This window comes from Merops nubicus, unplaced genomic scaffold, assembly GCF_000691845.1.
Source record: "Merops nubicus isolate BGI_N331 unplaced genomic scaffold, ASM69184v1 scaffold13225, whole genome shotgun sequence".
Lineage (NCBI taxonomy): Eukaryota > Metazoa > Chordata > Aves > Coraciiformes > Meropidae > Merops > Merops nubicus.
The window spans coordinates 12399-27754 of record NW_008607689.1 but is presented as its reverse complement, the minus strand read 5'-3'; the positions used below and the strand labels follow the sequence as shown (position 1 = coordinate 27754).

The 15356-nt window shown below is 38.9% G+C and overlaps 1 protein-coding gene across 1 annotated transcript in view; it reads left to right on the top strand.

Moving 5' to 3' along the window:
• LOC103772681 (ankyrin-2-like) overlaps positions 1-15356 on the top strand; it is a gene marked incomplete at its 3' end in the record, with an annotated part of 77859 nt that overhangs the window by 50468 nt on the left and 12035 nt on the right. Inside the window, exons 5-9 of the mRNA XM_008940024.1 lie at positions 3575-3673; positions 6051-6236; positions 6705-6728; positions 8549-8647; positions 9842-9940. Coding sequence (XP_008938272.1) covers positions 3575-3673; positions 6051-6236; positions 6705-6728; positions 8549-8647; positions 9842-9940 — 507 coding nt within the window. The remainder of the gene's footprint in view (positions 1-3574; positions 3674-6050; positions 6237-6704; positions 6729-8548; positions 8648-9841; positions 9941-15356) is intronic.

Genomic DNA, 15356 nt, shown 5'->3' with positions numbered 1-15356 from the left:
AGATGTCGGGGCAGAGAAGCCAACTGGTCTGGGTCAGGCAATCCACTGGTTGTGTTGAACTTCTGACTGGTAATGACGTTTTGAAGAGTAAGCAGGATTGAGCACTTGCTGTATGTAAACAATTGCATTAGATACCAGTTGTCTCGTCCTTCTTGGTAATCTGTGATCTTCTAATGAAGTCTTAAGCAGTTCCTGGAAAACTTTAAAATAAAATAGATATGTTTATATAGGTTTTATATTAATTATTTAATCACAGTGTATGTTGTTAACTCTTTACATGGCGTCTTAAAAGAGGCAGACTGAAGGAAGAGATAATATATCTCTCCTTACTCTCTCTTCCTTATCAGTATGAATGTATACATATGGATATATGGTGTATATAGATACTATAGGTCTATAGGACATTAGAGGCCACATCTTCATGCACAAACATGGGCTGGCTAGTCATTCAGATGCACTGGCTACTAGTCAGAGTCTGGGAGATGTGTGCTTCTGATCATTTGGTCCTCTATGCAAAGAGGATGGTTCCTTGAAAGCCTGCCATAAAATAAAGCCCAACCAAACTAATTATGTTTTTTATTCAAACTGTACATATGATTTTCTAAATGCTCTAATAATCCCTCTGCTTCTTCTGTGTTCTGTGTTCTTCATTAGGGCTTGGGCAAAATTTAGTGATACAAATTCTGAGTCATATATAGACTTGCCAATTTGCATTAATAGCTTGAAGAACCATTGAGAGCTACTAATTTTCTCAAATTAGCAAGTAAATCAGTGAATGTAGTAGAAAGAATGGAGTATGAAATATACTCTGTTCAGTGTTAATTTCTCATTATAACTTTACATTATAGCAGTAAACATCTTCCAGTATACATTTGTAAGGATAACGAAGTCTGAGTACTCTGATGAAATCATTGTTTGAAAATTAATGTTATACGTCATTACAAAATTAATTTATATTTTTCAGATGATGCACAAAATCTAAACATACAGATGTAACAGAATTACACAGCTGGGCTTTCAGAAAAAGCAAAATAAAGTGCATTTCTCCTTTGCCAGGTCATATTTATTTACCATAGTCAGTATTTTCACTCTATTTCTGGACTTTGTTTATACAGTATAAAATCATAAGCTGAAAGAAAATGTACTGGAATAAAGATTCTCCACCCCAGCCCAATAAAAGCTCTATTTCCCATTCCACATATGGGGAGAGGTCAGTCTGCCTTACAGTATGTCTGTGGAGAATCATTAAACAGAATGTTGTGGATTTGGTAAAAGATGCTTTGGCATAGCAAAACAAAAGTCTAGGGAAATCACGTTTTCTTCAATTTGCAGGGATGTGAGATCTTGAGCTTTCAAGTATTTCTAGAAGAAGAACAGCAGAACCAAGTATTGGCATGCTGTTGCAATTTCCAAAATGAAATACAGTATTTTTAAACTATAAATAAAACTCAAATTAAAAAAAAAAAGGCTATGATTTTATGTGCAAGAATTTCCTTACCCCTGGTTGCTGTAGTTTCAAGTATGATTATAGCACAAGGAGGATATCCTTGATATGATGGTCACTCTTCTCAGTCTCTGTGTGAAAAAGCAGTTAGTTCTTCTTGGTACTAAATGGTCATGAAGTCATATATTTATTGGTTATGGTCTCCTAATCCAGGATTTGTTGTCATGATCCCAGTCTAGACCTAGGGAGTCAGACTGATTAAAAAAAAAATTAGATTCTTCAAACCTTTTAAGCAAATTGATTGACTTTTCTGGCTTGAAAAGTCTCACATTCCCCAGACTGATATTTGTTGGTGTAATCCTTGTATTCATCCATGTAATATTTAGTGCTAGAAGAATGTTACAAGTGGAAAGCAGCACCATTTAAAAGCTACTACAGTAGATTTTAATAATAAAATACTGATGAGGCGGGTGGAAAATTACTATTACTTAGACCTATAGGTTGCCATGTTGTTTCTTTCCGGAGTGGGAAGGAAAACCGAGGCAGTGAGCCAGGTCAGTTACCAATCTGTTCAGGATTCCCTCTGCCAGCTCCGTCCCTGGACTCGGCAGTCCCCTGCCCCTCCAAACCTCCCTCAGGACACGCTGAACAGCGTCCCTGCCAGCACACCCTCATGAGATCTCTCCCCTACCCTGGTCAAGAATTGTCTGAGGAGCATCCAGGAAACCAGCACCCCCACTCGACTCACCGGCCCCCCAGTCCCAGGGTGGACAGTTGTACTGTTAACTTCTCTCTGGGTGCTGTTTTTTTTTAATTATATATCCCACAATTGTTGATGGAAGTGCTAAAATATTATTCAAAGCAGTATTAAAAGCTACAACTTACATGACGTATCTCACGTGACTTGCGCAACATAAATGACATTTATTACCTGAGCAATCTTCTGCATTTGTAAATGCAGAGGGAGGTTGTAAAGATATCAGTTCTGCAATCGGCTGTATTATCTAGTGACTGAAAAAATGAGATTTTTTTTCATTAGGAAATTACTGAAATGTTTCCACAGCAGTTTGCTAGAAAGAATAAAACTGTCTTCTCTGAAACAAGGTTCTTGTTTAACAGAGCATTTGCATTAATTCTGCGCAAATGCAGAAGCTTACCATGCACTGTGACAGCATGCGAGATGAATCAAAAATTGCATGTTGGAAGTCTGGTGTATGGTTTGTGTTTTAGTAAAAATTCAAAGACAGAAGAATATTTTCAGAAATACAGGTGATTATGTTCTCTTATGTTACATGGTAATCTACAGAATTGTAAGGCATTTTCAAAGGCCTTTATAACAATCGTACAAACTCTTAGAAGAAAGTTACTAGCCAGGCAGCCAGCTCACTTCCATGCCTTTCTTTTGCAAGGATTTTGTGGGTAATTAACTAAAATTGTTCACATTAAAGTGCTTTAGTTGGAAGAAATAACATGTTTCTAATGAATTTGCCTGTAGTTTGATTAACTTCATATCTTTAAATTTATTGAACTGTCCGGAGCAGATTCTTTCAAGGACTCTAAGACATTTTAATGAATGTTTATAATTAAAGGATAGATGAACTTACTGTATGGTAAGAAATACAGCTGTTACTTTGCAAGGCTGAGCTCTTTTATGTTTGATGATTTGCAATGTTTTATGTATTACAAAATTTTATGTACTATGTTAAGCCTTTGTCATCTCTACTCAGCTCGTCATGAGGTATGGACTTCATGGTCTCCAGGGACTGATGTCTTTGGTTAAGTTAATGTAATAAATGGAGGAAACTCTTGCTTTCCTGTCAGCTTTCATAAAAGTTTATTGCCAGCTTTACAGTCCCTGAGCACTATCAGCAAGTAATAGCTGTATTAATAATTAGCGTGTCCATTGCTTCCCAAAAATATGTGTAAAAAGAAAAAGAGTGTGAAAGCATGTAGAATCTGGTGGGTTTAAATGACATTAAACTTTACCATATTAAGCTAAAAAATACAAAGTCATTCTACTCACATGCTTAAGACGTTTCAGTTAATAAAGCACAAATGCATTTTTAGCCCTATATTTCTTTGGACTGAATTATTGTTGATATATTCCCTTTCCTTGTGTGTTCTTCCTAGAATGGATTTACTCCTTTATATATGGCAGCTCAAGAGAACCACATTGAAGTGGTGAAATATCTCCTGGAGAATGGAGCCAACCAAAGCACAGCTACTGAGGTAAGGCATACTGTTCTTTTCTTACACATGCTCTTATTATCTTTGTCTTGATATTCAAGAATTTCTTTCTGCAAATTAGAGGATTTGAAGGCAATGGGGAAAACTCCTGGGTCATGACAACTATGCTCATTCTGTTTCCTCCTCTTGTTCTCTTTCTGCCAAATGTTCCTTTATTCCAAGCCAAGGGGATGAGTGAACAGGCTCTGTGCTGCAAAGTGTGTTGGCTTCTTGTTTGCTCTGTGGATATGGATGTGACATGGGAAGCACCAGTGGGGAAGTTCCTCTCCTGTCAGAGCTTTTCCTCACATTTATTACAATCCCCTGGTCTGTACAGAAGTTTATCCATTCTTGATTGCCTTCACAAATGGATGAATTTGAAATTATGTTGATTTTATGCTCACTCCCTTTCCTTGTAACCGAACTGCTAGTGCTAACAGCTGCGTTACTGTCCCTTCTTTCAATGGATACTGTACCATTTGATGACAGTTCCTAAAAATAATCCTCCTGTGGCCTGCTTAGATGGCGATCACATTACCTGTGAGCTTTCTGAAGTCTGAAATCCCACATGATTGTCTGGCAACGTGGCAGAAACACGCTCGTTGTGAAGGAGCCAAGTGGAGCTGTGGCTCTCCAGGAGCCCAGCCTGGCTGTGCCCACAGTCACCTGCCTGCAGCCTTTCTCCCAGTATTTCTGCTGGTGGTGATGATCAGCTGCGCTGGAAATTCATTCATTGTTTTACAGGCCAAGATGGCTATAATTAATATGGCCTCTGATTACATGTGGATATCCAGGCATCACTGGAACTCAACAATATAGTCTTGAGGGTTTTTTTGAAAAGGCAGAGGGCAGAAAAAAAATCAAATGTCCTGTACTCTTAACTTGAGCCTAGTGTCACTTTTGCAGCTTGGGAAGTAAAGGCTTTCCAAGGCTACCACCTTGTCACTTACATAGGTAAGCCTTAGCCCTATGAATGGAGAAAGGGTACATTTAATAAGGTGGGATGGCAGTCTGAACTGAGGAGGCCACTGAAATACATGGAGAAGGACCTTCTGTGTGGCATCAAAGATTGGGTGTCCTCCTGTGGGCAGGTGGGGAGATGAAATGCTTTCTCTGAGCTCCAGTCAGCCATGCAGAGAGTTGTGTCCTTTTAGAGAAGCGTGGAACATAAAGTGGTGCAAATCAAATGGATGATCTTGGCTTTGAAGCTGTGAAACTTGCACTGCCTTTGGATATATTTTGTTTCCTCTAACACTTATGTACATATATATACAAAATGAAAGTAAGGATGAGCTCAGTTTCACAGGGCCTCTAATCCAGGATTTGTTCTCATGTTCCCAGAGGCGAAAGGCAAATGCATTAATCCATTTCAACACCTAATGTAGCCCAAATCTCAGAATTATCTTTACAGTTCAGCTGTTTCATCAGCTGTTCACTCTTTTTTAATTCACTGTACAGAATTTAATCTCTGTTACAGAAAGAACCCGTAGTAGTATCACCGTTACAACGCACCTACCCACAGTTCTGCACAAAAGGGAGTGAATGTTATTAGATCACTAAGGGGAAAAATTGCTTTGACAATTCTTCACCTTTCTTTCAGCATATGTTAGCTCTCATTCCTTCCTAACTTGCTCTTTATTGTTTTATCAGCTTTACATATTCCTATTCTAAATCATTTTTATGCCTTTTACAATGTCTCTAAATCAGTTTTCAGACTTTCTGGCTATAATCAACTCTTCAGGTGTTCCTTCCAACCTAGAAGACCTTGTTTTATTCCTTTCCATTTTCTTCTCTTGTTTCTTGCCCATGCCTCTGGTCCTGGACTCCATGAGAGAACTGCTCTGTTATGCGTGGTTCAGCTGCTCTCCAGTCTCATAATAAATAAACTTTTGTTTTCCTGCTTCAGATTAGAATAAATTCCTAAATGTGACCAGGTTTTCTTCACTCATTGTCTGTATGTAACACAGAATGGGAAACGGTAGCAAATGCATCCGAAGATATACTTGCTTTTTGCAGACAGAAGATATTCAGAAACAGATTCCCTATGTATTTTTCATATCTACTTTATTCAGTGCTCTCGAATCCTTACAAAATATTGCTAAAAATAAGCTTTGTGGCCTATTTTAGGATGAGAAGTAATTAAGGGAGATACTCTTGAGTGATCGTTTGCTTGTACTTGACTGAAAAAAAGACTTCTTTGAAGTGGAAAAAGTGTACTTCTGACATGATTGGAATGATATCTGGGTTAAACTGCTGTGCCTCCAGTGTCATTTCGCCGGAGATGGGGCTGCAGAGGTAGAAGTGTGAACAGTGCTGTGCACATCACCAAAGCTGTGCGTCCTTCAGTTTCCTGAGCACATCTTGTTTTCTCCTCTACCAGGATGGTTTCACTCCTCTAGCTGTTGCACTTCAACAAGGCCACAACCAGGCAGTGGCCATCCTCCTGGAAAATGACACCAAGGGCAAAGTGAGGTTACCAGCTCTTCATATTGCTGCTCGAAAAGATGACACCAAGTCGGCAGCACTTCTGCTGCAGAACGACCACAATGCTGATGTCCAGTCCAAGGTAACGCTCTGCTGCCGTCAGGTCACCAGGTAGTCCTGCGGCTGAGTGCCAACGGACGACAAACTTTACTGCCTTCAATCTTAATGGTTCAAGGTAATATCTTCTCTGGGGAAAGAGACAAGTTGCTCAACCAGTATCACCAGTAATGTCGCTGCTTTTGCAGTGTTGAGCTACATGGTAATTCCAAATGCTCATTTCTCTGCTTGTTAGTTCTGCCTCCCATTTCTCTGGTAACCAGCTTATTTGTAATCCAGAAGACACTACAATGGAAGCAGAATCACCGCTTCCCTATTAAATAGGATACTGGTTTATTGCCCGTGGGAACATAGGTTGTGTGTAAGTTAATGCATGCTTGAACGGCTTTGCCCATCCTTAACAGCATAACTCATTTCTAAAAGCAACATAGTTCTTCGTTTTGCGGCCCGTCTTTAATATTGTTCCTCTTTTTCCCAAACCATGCTGCATCAGATGATGGTGAATAGGACGACTGAGGTACCGAGATCAAAAATTTTTAATTACTCTTTCTATTAGTTATAATTATTTTCTCTGCTCTGTGGCAATATTTCTTTATTAGCACTAAAAGTGAAGATATGACTCTTTAACACATAGAAATGTATGACTCAACAAACCTATTTTTATTCATTCTTTTTCTTATATTTTCTTTTTATTTGTGTCACTACTGAAGTAAGCTTGAGAATTCATGTCAGTTCAAAGAAGTCTGAAGTGAGTAATGGAGCTAAGAGGATAAAGATGCTTTTCTAGCTCAATTTCATTAATTATGAAAATGCACTCACTTGGCATAACTAAATTAAGGTCTCTGGCTCAGCCAGAATAATGGTAAAATTAATTTTCCTTCTTTTACAATAATAAATATAATCAAATCCTCCAAGGTGAAAACTTGTTCAGAGCATCTGCTTATTTTTCTTATTGTTCTTGTTATGATCCTTTCAAAAAAGTTTTGAAAAGTCCTTAAGGGAGAGCCCATAATCAAGGGTTAGCTACAGCAGATAATATTAGAGTCAGCAATGTCAATTGAAAGACTGAGAGTTTCTCTCTGGCTTCTGCCCATGGGCATCTTCTTCACCGTGATAAATGTGAAAGGGGCTACCTCTCCTTCACTGGGTGCCACCACGTAACTTCTCAGCACCTTGTGTCCACAAGAAGGTAGTTGTTAATGCAACCTGCATTCAGTCTATAGCTTAACACATGTAGTGTGCTTAATGTCCTTGGGTAGACATTTCCCTGGTAATTTATCACAGCAAGATGAAGAATTTAATGAGTTTTTGACTGTACTTTGACCAGGATCACCTGTGGGCTGACAGGGGAGTAAATGAAATTAGAGTAAAATAGTGGGCTGATAGCTGTGTCTTTTGGGTATTAAAGGTGATTTCAGAGTGAAATAGCTGCCTACAGTTCTTTATTCCATGAGTAGTTTAAAGTGATGATTTGTACACCGGAAGAAATTAAACCTAGTTGAAATATGAACCAAAAGCCAAAGTATTTCTCTCTTTCTATAACTAGCAGTAAGATCTGATCAAACCAGTGTAAAGCTCTTCAGGGAAACCTCAAAAGCAAGGTCCTTGAATTACTTATGAGACTAAAAGCTTGCTCTGTGTTCTAGTTTCTGAAAAATTAATCTTTTTTATGTTGTTGTCAACCAATGCTCAGATCTTATAGCTGGAGCATGTTTCAGCTTCTAGTGTTCAAGAAGCAATAAGTAACTTGTGGTTTTTCTGATGTATAGATGCCAGAGTGTCTTCAGATCCTTTGGGAACCAAATTTTGTGTTTATATAAATAATTATGATGCTTATGCTATGCTACCAAGTAGTTTCTCATGTACATCAAATTCTTGTTTTACATACTAAATACCTACTGCTTTAAAAATAAAAAGAAAAAAGAAGAAAATATACTGTCAATATTTCTAAGTGCAGTAAAATAAGAGTCCAACAACTTTTGTGATCATTTATTCAAAGCCAGCAAACTGCAGCCCAAAAGACCCATGTTGCTTCCAAATTGTAATTACAAAGCTTCCTCCGTTTTCTTCAAGAATGGCTAATATATTAATATTTTCTATGACAAAAGCAACTTCTCTTATTGGCCACCAATTCAGGAGACTAAATTGGAGAAGGAAAGAATGAAGCACTTTTGATAACCTCTCCTAGGAAAGCTGTTCTCTCTTCCTGAAAGGCTGTTCTGTGTTATAAGAACAACATGATACATTTGTTTGCCAGCAGCTTTTAAACCAAATTTCATTGAAGTTGATGATCTTGTATGAAACGATTTGTATACTAAGGGCTGTTTCCCCTTGCAGAGTGGCTTTACACCTTTGCACATAGCTGCACACTATGGAAATGTCAACGTGGCAACACTTCTGCTGAAACGAGGAGCTGCCGTTGATTTCACAGCAAGGGTACGCAGTCCTTTCTCTTCTTGTGGCGGCCTACAAAAGGGGGAGTGTTCCTCTGTGTAGCTCTTAGTCAAGAATAAGTGAGGAACAAAGCAGTGCGGGATTCTGTTGTGTTCAGAGATGTGGCCTTTTTGCAGTAATTCTTAAAGGTTGCCTCCATGCAATGTGCCTGCGACCTGAGCAGCACCCAGTATTCCCAGATGAAGGAAGCAGGCTCCTTTGACTAGCTCCGCAGAGCTGATATTCCCATAACGTGTCAAGTCATTTCAGCATTTCTGTCAGTTTGACATGTTCTGGAAATATCTGTAGGATTTACTGGCTTTTCCAGTATTTATTATACTACTTTGATTTGATATTTTCATATATAAAGAGATGTTGGAAAAGTAAAGTAGGGTATGTAACCATTGCAACAATAAAAGTACTAATTAATCATGACTACTTTTTTATGGTAGACAAGTGCAAAGCTACATAATATAGTGTCTTTGCTGTTGTACTTTACGTAGCTTGAAGCACAGCATCTGGTGCCATGAAAACCTCTAGTAATCTGTACGTCAACAGAGCTCTCGGATCACAGCTTTTCTGTTTAATTCTGCCAGACACACTTTGAATTACTTTTGGGTTCTGCCTTTCGGACTGACTTCCCCCGTTGCTGATGTGGAATAGCTGGAATGTTACCTCTTTCCTCAGCCCAAGCATTTGCAAGGGCTTCCAGCCTAAACAGGACCTACTCCTTTATGCTATTGGCATTAGATTAAGAAAATTCCTTTGTGCAGGAGTCCCACATTTGTGTACTCTGTGTGTTTTGCTGTGATTTAAATGCGTCAGTGTTTTGTGAACATTGACCCACTGGGACTCTGATCTGTGTTTGTTTATTTGTCTGACTCTGGGGCTGTGATGTGTGCTGCTTTGGAAGATGTGCTGCTTTGTTTATTTAAAACAAACAAACAAACAAACAAACAAAAAACCCCAAACCAAACAAAAAACCAACAACAACTAAACAATGAATAAAGATGCTTGCTTAGGAAGGAATTACTAACTTCAGCTTGTATGGTGTGTGCCTAGCTTGGATGCTCAAGTACATTTTTGTTTATTCTCTACAATGTGATGGTCTCATTTTCTGTGATCCAAACACAAATTCGCCACCATTAGACACCTTCAAATCCATCATGCTCATTGTTTGTTCTTTTCATGGTGTAGAATGGAATCACCCCACTGCATGTGGCTTCCAAAAGGGGAAACACAAACATGGTGAAGCTCTTGTTGGATCGCGGAGGGCAGATCGATGCCAAAACCAGGGTGAGTCTTTCTATTCCCTGAATATGATGTTGTCCCTTCTTGGGAATGGATTGGGATTTTTTGCTTGTTTGTTTTTAGTTTTGTTTGGTTTTGATTTTCTAAGCCAGAAAGTGGGAACGCCAAAATTCATAGCTGGGAATTCAGCTTCAGTAATTGTGTTTTGTTCTCTGTTCTTAAAGTGAGACATTCAGTGTGGCTGCTATAGATGGCTCTGACTGGTACCAGGCTAAAGAACAGCAGGTACTGGTGACAGCAGGAGGCAGAAATACTATTTCCTTTACTCTCCTGTATGATCTACCTACATCATACAATAAAAAGCTGAAGAAACTGATCTTTTTGAGGAATGAAGCCTGTTTGTTGGTCCAGATTCACATGGCAGAAGTACGTGCATGCTGCACAGGCATGGGAGTTGTGAAGGGCTGGACTTAGTTAAGCCTTTCAGACCTCTGACTAAATGTCTGTGCCAGTCCTAGCATGTCTCATGAAAACTGCTGTGCTGGACTGGCACAGAGTAACCTATTTTGTGCCTGCAGCCACTCACTTCTTCTGCAGACTAACCCCAGAGAATTAGGTGACTCGCTGGCTTCCTCCTCCCAGTTGTCCTGTTGAAATGCCACACCAATACCATGCTTTTTATTTATGGGTGATTTTATGATCATTCAGGACAAAAGAAAAACTCATCAATTTTGATGGGCAGAGTTAGATATTTCCAATGGGATTTTGGAATCACCTAGGAAAATGTGATCATTTGTGTGACCTGAACTGCACAGAACTTAGTATTGGAAGCTGCTCGTTTTAAAGCATTGATCTGCAAAACTGTATCTCCAAGTAAGAGAGGATGTTTTAGAGCACAGAGTTTAGAGATGGATGTAAGAGTTTTTATTTAATAAGGTAGAAAGGTAGAGGATATTGTAGTTAACTACCCATGTGGTTGATCAACCTCTGCAGTTACTTTGTTATTAATTACATAAACCATTTGTTGCTTCATAAGCTAGGAAGACAGTTGTGGTTATTGTGTAAGTCTACATGTGATTAGGAGTTTGATTTCTGATTATTTATGAAATTGTCTTTCTTTTTTTTTTTTTCTAAACTACTGATGATGAAAAATGCTGCCTCTCATGAAGGTGTGCAGTAAATCATCCCTGGTCAAATTGTCTGCAGTAAGTGCCTAAAACCTCGTGGTAAAGAGGCATGAAATGGTAGTAGTACATTGCAGTCAGGATATTCCACTTAATCATAAATAGCCATACAGAAATGGTCCATTTGTCCTGTGGAATAACAGCATCGAAGGCACCTATTTCCTGTTCAGTATTTAGATACTTGGTTTAGGTAAGTTGGCATAGACAATTGGAAAGGACGTTATGGATTTTAGGAAGTCAGTGTGTTCCCTTCCCTGCTCACCTGCAAAGATCCATGTGCAGTTGTGAATGAAACAGAATGAACAGGACTTTGCCCAAAGTAGGTGGAAGGTTCTAATTTTAGAGTCTTCTCGTTGTCTTGGCTTCCTGCCCTTTGCCAGCTGCTACATTAGCTCAAAAACCGTCAGCACAAAGATATCAGTGAAAACCCAAGAAGATATCCTAAAGCACACACACATCCCAATTTGCACAGGCTCAGCAGCTTCCCCTTGCTTTCATCTCCTGCCTTCTCCCTGCTCCAAGGCCCACGGTCGGCTGCCCGTATTTCACAGTGGGGAAGATTCCAGAGCTTTTGGTTTTACTGTCGGCGTCTCTGTGGCGTGCTCCTGTCTTCGTGGCAGCTGTTTATATCATCTGGGTGTCTTTTTCTTTTCCCTTTGCTCTGTCGGCATGCCTTGTGTGCTTTGCTATGGCTGTTGAGCACGTAGGGCCTTGAAGAGGTAGGTTGGGTGTTGCATGCCACGCGTACGTGTGTGTTGTAACTCCAAAGGACGGACCTCTGCCTCCTCCACCTCGGTACTAACATGCTTGCCTTTCCATACTCACCTTTGCATTTCTCCTGAGGAACACCTGCATTCTTTCAGCAGGTCAAATTACCTGGTAAACAGTGGAACTTAATGTGCTAGGATGTTGCTTAGACTTATTTTTGGTCGCCATACTGCATCCAAATACACTCTTTGGTTATAACAGTACTCATTGCTTTCATTCTGTTCTTTTTTAACTTGCTTCATAACTTGACAACAGATGATGCATCAATTAAGATGCAAAAAATATTTTAACAGTTCTTCGATGAGCCTCAGTACTTGTAATTTTGTGGATTTAATCTGTGAAATCCTTTTATGTTTGAAAATGTTCCACTGGAATGATCCGTTAAGAGTCCCTGTATTGTCTAAATTAAAATGTGCATTCTTCAAAGGAAGCAAATGATGCATGTGTCCTGCTGTTCCTTAGTTAATGCTGCATGGCAGAGGAAAGCCCCTGCTCACTGCAGGAATTACTTATTTTTATTTTCTAGATATTTCATAATGTGTTTGCTGAAATTTTATGGCATCTCTCACTAAAGAGGAAGAATTGCTGCTTATGCTTATATATTTTAAAATCATATTTTACTGAAGTATTTTTGGTAAACTTTACCATTTTCCTCAGCTAACTACTAAATAAGTTTTTAAAATGTGGAATTTAATTTCTCTTCTATGCAGTCTCTAAAGTAAAAATGTAAATTCCTGATGCTATTAATAGGATACTTTTATTAGTACTATCTATTATGTCTATATTTGTGCTACCTCTGTTTATACATAAGCCTGGAATTGTGTTTGCTAAGTAATTAAAGGGTAAAATTTCTTGTGCTAAAACATTTCATATTTAAAATCTTAATCAAACCTATATTCTCACTTAGAGGGAAGGAAAGCATTTACAGTCTTCCTGAAACATAGTAAGGATGATTAGAGGGAGGATTGTTTTTAGCCTTTAAAAGCAGAGCAGTTTCAGCATGCCCCAGATATCAATATTTCTATTTAAAAAAAAAAAAAAAAGAATCTGATGTAATGGAATAGAAATCATAAGGATATGCAGGATATTGAAACATTACTATTAAGGTGTTTGGGGAGTGTTTCTTACAAATGAAGTTTCTGTAATATCTCTATTTTTCTCATCCATATAAATTGTATAGGAAAATAAAGAACAGCAACATCTATGCTTTTTTACTTTTAAAATGCAGTGCTATTCACAGGCCTTTGTAACCTCATTGGCATTTCCATTTTTGAGGAACTATGCAAACACCCTTGGAAGGAAGGAGGAACACGTTCACCTGTCACAGGTGCTGAAGCTCTCGCACATTTGTGTTCTTTCCATTGAATCTTGCCAAAATGGAAATGAATTTTTTCTTGCTCTGGGACTTTTCTTTAGACTCCTATTGCAGGGTCTTATCCAGAATATTTAGAGTTGAAAAAAAAATCCCTGGAATGAAACAGAGCCCAGAATGGAAAGCTTATTGTGTGGGAAAGCAAACGTGGTGTGCCTGGAGCGTGGCAGCTGGAGCTGCCGAGGGGAGGAGATGTGAGAGTGGTGGAAGAGAGCCTGGTGTGTGCCATTTGGGTTGGAGAAGAGCCATGGAAATGAAAGGTGGCTCAGCTGGAAGAAGTGGAAGGTTGGTCACAGATGTACAATACCAATGGGAAAAGAAAAGGAAGTAAGCCATAGGGGCTGAAACTCTTTTTTGGTTTGGTTGGGTTGGTTTTTTTGTGGTGAGTGTGCTTCAGACACACCTTAACAGTCATTCTGGGAACCTATTGAGATTAATTTATAATACTGTCTCTCTTTGATGTCTGCATCCTGGCAAAATAGGCGCTCTGCTATCCCCACATGGCAGTGGGATCCCAACATAAAGCCGTTGCAGAGGACCCTAACCCTGCCCAGCCACTATGCTGTGGGTACACTGGGGGACTCCTGCTGTAATGCTGCTCTGGCATTTTCTCCCACACATGCACAGAGCACTAATAATTCAGTGGCAGTTTTTGCCATTCTTAAAGCAATGTCAGATTACAGATACCTCATCACAATGCAGATATTTGCTATAAAAAAATGTAGTGGATTCATATGAAGTTTACAAGGGAGGGGGAAGGGATGTTGTGTGCATTAAGCAATCTATGTACACAGCAACTATTATTTAGAATTATTCCAGTTATTCTCTTCTTACTCATGGAAATGCATTGCGTGTTTTTTGGCTGTATTTTTGAAATTTGTGGTTTGAATGGCAGACCTGGAGGAATACTTCAAAGCGTGGTTAATTATGCCAACATTCTGAGAGCTTAGAGCAAGAGGGAGACTTGCCCTGTTCATTTTTACAGAGATGAGGTTTAGTAGTAAGGAAAGATGAACAAATGAACAGGCCTTTTTTTCATGGAGAAAATTTAGACCATTTTGCACATCTAACATACAGAACACTAAAATTTTATTTCGCTCTTATAAAAATCAGATTATGCAGCTTCACTTCTGAAGAATTCTATGATAATTTGGCCTTGGATGTTCATGTGCTATCATCAGTCTTTGTTCAAATGAGCACTGAAGGTGCCCAACTATCCTTCCGTATAGGCGCTGCCTGTGTCATTTCCCGTTAAGAATCTCTTGCAAGCACAGCTTCTTTTTGGTAAGATGAAGTAAAGCATTTTAATCACTGTGAAATGACCCAGTAATTTATCTTTCCAAGCCCTGCAGTTAAGAGTCATGAATTCAGAAAGAATTTTGCAGTTTAAAAAATGCCGAATGACAGAGTTTTTCAAGAAAACAGAAAGGCCAAAGTTTACCTTCTATTTTGAGGGACATTTAAGAGGACATTAGGAGTGAGGGAATTTCGTGGCTCCCATACATAGAGAGAGGATTGTAGTATCATTTCTAACAGTGACCCAGCTGTTGGTTCCCTTGCAAAGTGTGAGGATGAGGAGGTAAATACTGGACTTGTCAAAATATAGAGTTGCTGAATTTCTTGTCTCCTGGCATGGTGACTATTGTTTTTATGGGACATCCATCATCTGTGCTTCAAAGTCTGTCTGTCTTTAACCCAGTGTTTTATGTCCTGTCAAATGACGTGTTTGGTATTGTGGTCAGCATGTGTTCTTCAATTAACATGGTGGAGCAGTTAACAATGGAATGATTAAAAAAAAACACAAACTCCTGTGATGGACTGCAGAGCACTCTGAGAAAAGCTCTCGTTGCTATTTCCCTCACCTTTGATGAAAACTATAAGCAAAACCTGAAACTAAAGTATTAAATGTACAATAATTTTAAAATATACATGCAGTTTTCACCAGGGCAGGAGGAGGGACGAGAAGAGGTTTATATGGGAAGGCTGCAAAGCATATTGCTTCATTCACCTGCTGCAAAGTGCACCAATGGTCAGTGATGATACCTTTGTAAAAGCAATGTCAGGATAGAATAGGATAGGCAGCAAATTTTTTTTTTTATCTCTACTTTTAGAGGGAATTATAAATAAGAACAGAGGA